Raw genomic sequence first — 10,304 nt, forward strand, 5'->3', positions numbered from 1 at the left:
AAAAAAGTCAGAATTCTGACTTTTTTTCCCCATACTAAACTGAAATAAAATTTTAAAAATCAGTTAACTTTGTTTTTTTTCAGTGGCTCTAATCCTCTCTTCCACCCACGCAGAAGAGAAACATGAAATTCCCTGACAGCTTTCAGAGAGCTTTGGCTGGGGATTCCCAGCGCTGCCTCCCGCCGGTATGCGGGATAATCCTGATGAACTGACTTCACAAATTATGTTTTGAGTTAACTTTCTTGCTTAAAATTGTTTTCAATTAATTTTTTCCAAGCTTTTTAGCTTGAAGCTACAGAACATAGCAGATAGTCAACCAGAGCGCCAAGTATCCAGAACATCGAAGCGCCAAAGCAACTTAACCAGTTAGACCCAGCATCCAAGTTTGGGTGTTAAAGCGTTTTTTTGACGCCCAGAGCATGTTCAGTGTGAACGCATCATAAAAGTTGCTCTATCATTGTTCAGTCACAGATAGTGGTGTTTTTACATCCCAAGTGTAGATGCATCAGTTTGCATTCAGAGGGAACATTTTTTGTGACACATTTATCATCAGCTCTATAAAACAATACATGATCCATAAAAACCCAGTGTGCTTTGACAAATGTAAGCTTGCTGTACCTCGTAAGCATCTGATAGGTGACGTAGCCCCTTCTTGAGGTACTGGTAATGTTGTTCTCGCAACAATGTTGGCCTGAAGAAAATGACATTGGACAGAAAGATGCATGAACATCAGAAGACAAATATTTACTCTAAATCTGTATAATTTGAAGTTACATGACATAAAAAATGAATTCAATAACCAAAATAAGGTTTGATGTTTTCAGATGTCACATTTTAAATATGGACCTTTCAAAAACAAATAAAAAAGAAAGATGTAGAAACTAATTATGAAAACAAAAACATCTCAATAACATATTTACTTTTCCAAACCGGATTGGAATCCTTATCAAGTATACATTTATATTTTTTCTGTCTAATAGGATTCTAAACTAAATCCCTCATCTTCTTTTTCCATTTAACAACTAAAACTCTATACACTGTCATTTTTCTAGAGCTGTTGAAAGTTTTCCAGCATCAAGCAGTTTCAAAAGCAGTGATGTCAGTCAGTGATGCATTCAGGAGCATCAATGTTAACAACTCAACCACTTATCTTACAAGGAATAAATTCCAACGTTATTCGTATTGTTAATATATTATCCAAGACATCTGACACATCTGAAAGATTTAAAGAGGAAAATTCCAGTCATATTCAGAATTCAAACTTCAGTTAAATATAAAATTATTACATACTGTTCAACAAATGATAAGTGTTAATTTTTTTTTTTTTTATTGAGAGTACCGGTAGTTTTTATTTGAATGTGCTTTAACGGAGACATCCATAGTCGGCAAAGAACACTACTGCCACCAACCGGTTTGTGACGTCACGGTGCGGTATCAGCTGTTGATCAAGTCCCAGTGCTGTGTCTGGTGTTTGTCACAATGCGCTTTTATCCATTTTGAAAACATTCTTCTTCCAAACATTGGCTACATATGACGTGTTTTTTCTTTGGCCAGAAGTTCGATGGCAAATCCTCCATCTTTAAATTAGCAATCCAACGACGAACCCATGGTGGATCATAAATTGGAAAGGTGAAATAACTTTTTTTTTAACGTTTCCCAATGTATTGCAACATCCAACTGCCATGCACGTGGGCATTGTCAGTTTAACTATAGCTCTTGCGAATTTCAATGATGAAGTCCTTTTGAAATCTAAAATAATTGTTGTTGAGTGCAGGCGTGTCTAGTAGTTCCCACTGAGTTTTCTTGTAAAGCGGGGAGGATGGCCTTTAGATTACCGCATTGTGACGTCAGTGCCGGAAGATGTCAGGAGAGACCCGTTACTATATTTGTGAATAAATGGCCACTCCCTGTCAGCATTTGGTTTTAAGGTTTTTGTGAGGATCCAAAAGCAGAAGCTGAGAGGCAGGGGTGAGATCTTTGAGGGTTTAATGAAAAATCAGGCAGCAAAAACAGGAATCCAAAAATTCAACTTAAAAATTTAAATCAAAACGGAAATCCAAAAAAACAACGTAAGAATTGAACACTAAGCAGGACCATGGAGACATCAGGGGAAACAGTCATGAGGAGCCAGGGTAGGATGAAATAAGATGAGGAACCAGCAAAGAGGGACTGCAGAGGGAGTGTATTTATGGCTGACTGAACAAAGGTAGGACTAATGAGCTGATGGGGAGTAGGTGTGACTAGAGCTGATGAGGAAGCCAAGGGAAAAGAACACAAGGGGGCAACAGAGGACAGACAGAAAAACCTAAGCGACTTAAATGAATCCAGACACCAATAAAGCTAGAAAAGGAAAAACCTGGCTAAACTTGAAACTGAAAACTTAGAGGGAAAACAACAGAACCAAGATCGTTAAATTCGCTAAATTCATCGAATCACAGCGACCGTATTAGTTTTAGGTATAAATAATGATCCATTGGTTATTCCTTGCTGACTGGACTTTTCCTTTAAGTAAAGACCTGAGGGGCATTATTAAGAGCCTGGAGTGTCAACAGCCAGTGAAGCCATCATGTCCCTTACCCATCAGTCCAACATTAAACTCAGATGATTACTATAGTAAAAGAAAGACACTAATCTTAAACTCATGACTAATCAAAAGAGAAGGACTAAAATTGACTTAAATTATAAAATGAAAAAAATAAAATACATTTGAAAAGATACTGGCAAGAAAATGCATTTATCCACTTAAATATATAGAAGTGATTTGTGCAAATTATCCAATGAGGTTGCAACAAATTCTTACCCCTAGTCTCTATAAATAAACAAACCGAATGAACAGAATAGAGTAAATCCAACTGAGCCTAAAGGTCTGATTTGGATAATTTCCTGATTTTTTCCCTCCATTTGTCAGCAAACAAGCATTCAGCTCCATGTATGAATCAACTGATTCCTCTCCTCCCCTTCATCCACCTCATCATGGTCTCCGCCTGCCCTTTAAACGCATTGTTTGCTGTAATTACACTCTTCCGGTTAAGTCGCAGGCTCTTATCCATTTTTGTTGCAGCAAATATGGAAGACAACAACAACCGACTGGCGCATCGTATCAGCTAATGATTCATCACGCCCTTTAAAATGTTGAGGGCAGCCGCTAGCGGAGAGAACAAGATTAAAGAAATATATGTATAATTTTTGATGATGATAAGAAAACATCCAGAGAATGAATATATTCTAGATGGACAAGTTCTATGTATCCAATGTAGATGATTCTAAATGATAAAAACAGGAAAACAGACCACAGAACTGAATAATACTAAATATTCCCTCAAAGTTTCGTCCCTACTCTTAGCTCTATGCCACATTGGGTTTGTTGATCTGTGGGGAATTATTAATGTTAGAATTGCTTCACCGTTACCCCGATGTGTCGAAAACGCGTAATCACAGCCCTTAATGACTACAAGCCTGCTGCTCTGATGTCTGTTATCATTAAAACGTTTGACTGATTAGTCCTGAAGCATCTGAAAGATATCACAGGACCCCCTGCTGGACCATAGACATGAATATGTAGACGCCTCATTGGGCGCTGGCTTGAACATCAACATTACTTCCAAATTGAGCGGGTAGCTACAGGAAGAGGTCACTGATCAGAAAGGATGCCTCATTCCTGTGCTGCATGGAGGTGTACCAAACATTTTATAATACAGACCAGATCTGCTGGTATTTCACAGGCAAGAATGGAAAAATAAACATTATTTTAAAGTGATAACATCATTTAACAAACAGAATTTGCTAAATTTGTAAAATCCCATACATCTTAATGAAAACCCTGCATGGCAAACAGTTAACAAAACACAATATTCTTTTCCAGACCTTAAATTAATCCAATTGTTTATATTTTTAGGTTTTACAAAGGTATTGCTTTTAGAAAGCAAATAGAAACAGCATTGAGAAAACAGTTACATCTAAACATTTTTTTTTTTATCGCATCACATGAAGGGATACACTGAAAATTCAGCCTCACTTTTATCTTTTGTTTTTTTTTATAGGAGAGAAAAGTTTGTTCCTACTTCTCCAGAATGCATAACCACACTAGAACATTTTTTTTCACAAATAAATAATGAAAAAGTAAAACAAACCACCATTTTATTAATTCCACCAAGGAGGTTGTTTTTAGGAGCGTATGTCCACCTGTCCCCTTTCTTTTTTTTATTATTTGTTCCTTTTTTCTTCTTTAACCAAAGGTGCACCCGATGTATGAAACAATCCATTAAATTTTGGTGAGGAACCACATCATAAACAAGGAGTTCCCCCTTAAACCAGAGGGTGGCAGCAGTGACTATTGACAGTTTCAGCATCGGATTCTTTAAAGTGCAGAAGTATTATACTGAACACTAAAACACACTAAAGGTGAGTCATGCCTCGCTTTAAGTCACGATCTGCTGATCAAACAAGAAAGCAGAGTGAATGGAGAACCTTTGGTAATGATCCAGATCATGTGTGAGATTTAGCTATAGGTGCAAGTCACAGAATGGGGCAAAATGCTGCTTGGTGGAGGTCTGCGCTCTCCGAGGGCTTTTCTAGTTTGTCATATATTCCACCCTGTCATAAAAGCCCAGAACAGATGGTCTCTAACAAACCCACAACCTCTTCCGACTAATTACATTAATTTTCTCATGTACTTCCACATAGGCTGTGGTGTCAGCAATCATCGTATCCAACAGTTGTCATAGAAATGAGATGAGTCACCCACACATTTGATAGCAGCAGCAAAGTGTGTGGGCTGACCAGTGCATCGTTTCAGATAAAAGCCACCCTAAATCACAGCTATATGTTCTTGGAGGGGCGGCAGTTACTGTCAGCGTTGTGAAAACGCAGCACCTGACCTATTCATCGATGAATCTCCAAGCTTAGCTTTGCGGACTGTCTAGATCCTACCTTTAAAATAGACTATCCTCCAGCTGGAGCTGTATTAGATCCATGTCAAAAGGTTTCACATACATGTGCTTTGTGGTAATATCAGTAAGAAATATAAACGTTACCATGTAATCTGGAAAAACAATACATCTGCACTGTAGTTATTGCACAGAAAGCCAAACAACTCTGAAAACACAACATTTAGTTCACCTTGTGTAGACGGTCTGTAGGAACTTACTGTGGTAAGTTGTGCATTTGCTTGTAAACGTTGATGGCTTCTTCAATGGTCTGCTCCACCTTTTTCTAAAGAAAAAAAAAAAAAAAGAGTGAACCGGAAGAGAGATAGTTATGAGAGGGAAGTCTAGCATTTAATAAAAACTACTGAAGAAAATAACAGAGGTGGGTGTTTTAAATGGCAACAAAAATAAGCTAGATACAGGACAGAGTACCTTTATATATATATATATATATATTTTAGATTTAAGCTAATGACAGAGGAGTATAATCCCACACTGGATACATTCTTTTTCACAACATTTTTTTTAACCTAAAAATGATTTGATTGTTGATAAGAAATTTTTAAGAGGATACTTTGTTTTTGTCTCTTGGGGTAACATGTGGACTTTAAATGTTCAAGAAAAACCCTCAAAAAAGTGAATGTTTTCAAACAGTTCTCAAGGGCATTCAAAACAACCGGCCATTCAAGCGATGTTACCTTTAAAAACAGACGGCAAGATGCTGAAAGAAATTTCAAAACCTCTAAAATGTCCTCATGGGGCCTGCAGCATTAGCTTGTCAGTACGGTTTAGACTGAAGTTTGCCAGAGACTATATAAAAAAGCTTGGATTTATCTGAATCTGAGTCTAAGTTTTCCATGCTGTTAGAGGATAAAGTGTATGTTTACTTAGCTCAAAAAACCTAAATGCCTAAATAGATGTTCATATGCTATAACTGACATTATCTGCTTGTTTGGTTTTCTTTCAGTTTTGAAGAATTACTAGAGAAATAGGTCTGTCTGTGTCTTGTGATCTTTAGACTCCAGGAAATCCTGGATTAGGAAAATGTTTTTGCAACGTATTAAAATAATAATAATGAAACTTCAGTTACATTTAATTCGTTAAAGTTTTTGTTTAACTATTTCTTATCTCCGTTTTTTTTTTCACAAGTTAAATTTGACAGAAGACTTTTAGAAATCAGACGCCGATACCTGAAGAGGAGTCTGTACGTAGGCAGTACTTAGTTATTCAAGAAACATGGGTTACATCATTCATCAATATATGGAACCTAATACATCACTGAACTAACCAAACTTTTATATTTTACTTTTATATTTCTTATTTCCTCCTTTTTATTGTTGATATTTTGAACTTATTTTCAAACCAACCATCTGTAAACTTTGGAGGAAGGTTTAAAATATATTATACATAATGTATGCTCATCTTTGTATTGTGTGGCTATGTGACCAGGATCCATAATTATAACCAACAGGTGGTGCCAATTCTTCATTAAGAGGAGCACAAAGGGTTTAGGATCAAATTAAAGGAGAATAAAATTTAGATTTATCTTTTAAAAAAACTTATAACTAGGGGCTTCTGGTAAACCCTTGCTAGTTTTACTTGAGCCATCTTTTTGTAATCTGCATTTATTCATCCAAACCCCATATCAATGTAAGGTTTGTTGTCCACTTCTTTTGAGTAAAACAACCTTTAAATAAGTTATTTTGAGATCTTCTACCCCATTATCAATTAGATTCTTCAGACATATTTTAATCTGAAAGCATTTTAGCTTGACTATGCTGCTGTAGATTCATTTCAACCAGTGAAATAACTAAGTCTGTTAAAGTAATCAGAGGATTTGTGGATGATTTCCATAACACCCCTGAGCTTTCTTCTGTATTTGGTCATTCATCCCAACTCCATAGTCCAAAAAATGAATACAGGAAACTGTCACATGTAGAAATCAGCCAGTGGTTGTTGGAGCTTGGCAACATTACTGAATAGCTTTAGCCACAAGTTATGGAAAAATGCCTCTGTGGTCCGGTATATTCTCCCCATTATTGACTGATTTTACTTGGAAGCGGTGTACGCAATGAGATTTTTTTTCCAAATGATTCCTCTGCAGGGAGATCCTTTTATTTCTTTGCATGATCTGCAAACTTTAGCTTTGCTAAAGGATGTAAATCAGCAATTGAGAAAGCTCAAAATTTCTTGATGCATGCCAGCTAAGTTATTTGCAGTGTTGGGCACTTTACTTTGAAAAAGTAATTAGTTTTAGTTACTAGTTACTTCTCCCAAAACGTAACTGAGTTACTACCCAATGAAAGTAACTAGTTACTAGTAAAAGCAACTATTGTGTTACTTTCTCGCCCCCGTAACCCTCTCCACTCTGCCCCCACCTTCTCGCAGTGTGTTTCCAAAGCCAGCTGAATAGAGCGGACGACAAAGACAAGAACCTGCAGAGAGTTTTGCATTTATTGCAACTCAATGTAAATAGTTCCCCTGTGGCGCGAGCACAGGGCGGCTGTAACGCGCCTTTAGCCAGCATGCGCGTTTCCTGTCGCTTGCGCTGTGAATCGTTCCGCCTGCGCTGCGCGGAGATGCAGGGAAAACCTTATCTGATGGGGAAACGCAGCTCGACGTAACACCGGTATTTCCATGTGGAAAACGCTGTTTTGCTGCTGGAGTCCTCCTCACTCTCCATCTCTCTGTGTTTGCTGTACGTTAACACCTGCCAGCGGAAACACCCACCTACCCAACTGACAGACGGAATCTCACGGTACATCAGCCAATCTGATCCTCCCCTCTCTCATGACATCATGAAAAAAAGGTTAATTGTGCGACCTTTATCTATGATTTCATTGAAAACTACCTGATGACTTGCAGAGACACATAATTTTCTCTTTACCCCATATAAAACAAAATTAGGGTCTTAACACTAGAACTCCCAAGGCCGTCATTTTGATGGTTCTGAGATTTTAAAGGGAAAGAACTATATTTAAAATGAATCTTATGTTGCTCACGTTTACTGACTTTTTCTGTTTCTATACTTCCTTTATTTTCATGTAGTTTTTTTAATAAAATAAAAATGTAAAAAATAAATATGGTTAATTTAACCTCGATGTCCCACAGCCGTCATTTTGACAGCTCTATTAGTTGCATTGTAAATTCGGATGATTGACGTTTGGTAACGTTGCCTAGCAACCAACGTTCTACCTAGAACTCTTTGGCTAACATGGAAAAATGGCTTTTAGAATAAATCTAACAGCGAAACAGGATTTAGAAATCCTTCAAAATATTGGTGATAGTGATTCGGGCAGAGGGGGACAGACCGATGAGGAGGACTGGGTAGGAAGCGGCTCAGATTCTGACAGCGAGTCCGAAATGATCACCCATCTCCGGGAAAACGCAGATGAATCAGTGACCCCTCAGACAATAGTGAAACTTTTGTTCAAGCACTGCTCTCAGCCGGTTAACTCAGCGGCCCAAAAGCCAAACCAGAGCCCGCAGTCTACTATAAGCACACATGTCGGATCAGATGATTAGAAAGTATTCTATAAAAGCTCCGACGCGAAGGCGGCCTGTGGCTTTAATTTATGATCTCCTGTAAATATCAGGTATAAATGCATTGGTTTTGTTCAGGAGCAGTTTAAATTTTACTTTTTCACGCAGAAATTTTATCCTTGAACTGGTAAGAGTTGCAGGCAAACTGCAGGTTTCCAGCCCCTCTGCAGCTGAAAAGCAGCTTTGGCGAGAAAACCAGGTGCTGCACAGAAAAATGCTCATATTATGTTTGTCATAAATGTGAAAAGGTGTTCTGCTGGAAATATTCGGGGGGGAATCAATCAATTTCTGTAAATAAAATTCTAATTTCAAACTTTGAACCTGTGTAGTAAAACAGTCTTACTCTATGCATTTACTTTTATTACAAATTTAGAACACAAATAATAATAGCATACAACACAGCCTTTAAAAAAAATAAATATAAGATTTGTTTTAAGGTTTACATATCCATGATGGGTTTATATCCCACACTAGAACAATTTCAGTTAATGACATCATCACTACTCATGAGTTCCATTGGGAAAAATGTCACCCATCAAATTGACGGCCAGTGGGAGTTCTAGTAGGATCAGAATCCTTGGAGTCCTAGTGTTTAAAGAGCATGGATTCTGTATAAATCAACTTTAATATTAGTATTTTGATGTGCATAATTAACCACAGCATTTCAGTTGTCAAGTAACTATTAATATATGAAAAATTTAATGTTTAATAAGTTTAAACATTCCTCTTAAATGTATTACTGGTGCCAACGTCTGTATTAGAGGGCGGAAAAAATGGTAGGGGTGGCCAATGAGTGGCCATGGCCACCTCTGGCCCCCCATCTAGCTCCGCCCCTGCGCGACTGTAATTTCTGAGTTACATAAAAACAATATTGAGGATATTTATGTTGCAAAAACACAAACGCTGGGCTCTTATCAGGGATGTTAAAATTCTCAAGAGTCACATATTTAACAATAAAACGCAAATGTAATTTGTTGGACTAGCAGCACATTTGGCAATGAGTTTAGTTTTCGTTGCGATTTCTTTTTGCAAAAGTCTCACTAGCCTAAAAGGTCTAACAAGCAGAAAGACGATTCCTTTGTTTTTAAAATATTGACAGATTGTAGACAAAGCCCGAAAGGAAGTACCGAGCATAAATAAGGTAATCGCATTATGATTCGATTGTCAGCTATGCAGAAGCTTAAGTTTGCGAACTAAAGAAGAATAAAATAGACCGAAAAAGTAATTGAACACATCTCCTGTACAGCAGAAAATTAAGACGAGTTAAGAAAATAAATGTATCCGGTTTCTTTTTGCCTTTTACCATCAGCAGAGCAGAGCAGAGCAACGTTAGCTCCAATGTAGCTAATCTGTTGTTAGCTCACCTGCTCCACTGAAGTAACCGTTTCCACTCCGTCATCCACAAACATTTCTCCCGTGTGCTGCTCACTGAAGCACCGCAGAGGAGCAGGAACACCGTCCATGATGGAGGGAAAGACACGCTGCTAACAACAATTCAGTAAGGATGCTTTGAGGTCCACACTCGGAGTGTTTGGAGAGTTTTCTGATTTATTGCTGAAGTGGGCGTAAAAAAACTGAGCGAGCAGCCAGCTACGGCGTGTCAGATGGGACAAAACATTTCCATTCCGCTTCATTCACCAAAACAAAACAAAAAACACGAACACCTGAGTTATTATTAAATCTTTTTTAATTCAGTGAAGTCAGAGCTATTTATTTCTATAATTTTAATGCCACTTCATTATATTTTATTGCATAAATTGACAAATAATCCCATAGAAGGGAGGATAATAAAAGACCCGCATTAGTTTATTTTTAAACCCAAATTTAAAGGAAATG

General features: G+C 37.5%; 1 protein-coding gene across 1 annotated transcript in view; it reads right to left on the reverse strand.

The window, feature by feature from the left end:
• The window catches only part of LOC107093655 (protein farnesyltransferase subunit beta-like), a 24,378-nt gene extending 14,325 nt beyond the window's left edge, over nt 1-10,053 (reverse strand). Inside the window, exons 1-3 of the mRNA XM_015388846.1 lie at nt 9,833-10,053; nt 5,147-5,211; nt 619-691 (exon numbers count right to left, since the gene is read on the reverse strand). Coding sequence (XP_015244332.1) covers nt 619-691; nt 5,147-5,211; nt 9,833-9,931 — 237 coding nt within the window. The 5' untranslated portion in view covers nt 9,932-10,053. The remainder of the gene's footprint in view (nt 1-618; nt 692-5,146; nt 5,212-9,832) is intronic.
• Nucleotides 10,054-10,304: the final 251 nt, after the last annotated feature.

Source organism: Cyprinodon variegatus, unplaced genomic scaffold, assembly GCF_000732505.1.
Source record: "Cyprinodon variegatus isolate N-32 unplaced genomic scaffold, C_variegatus-1.0 Scaffold439, whole genome shotgun sequence".
Taxonomy (NCBI): Eukaryota; Metazoa; Chordata; class Actinopteri; order Cyprinodontiformes; family Cyprinodontidae; genus Cyprinodon; species Cyprinodon variegatus.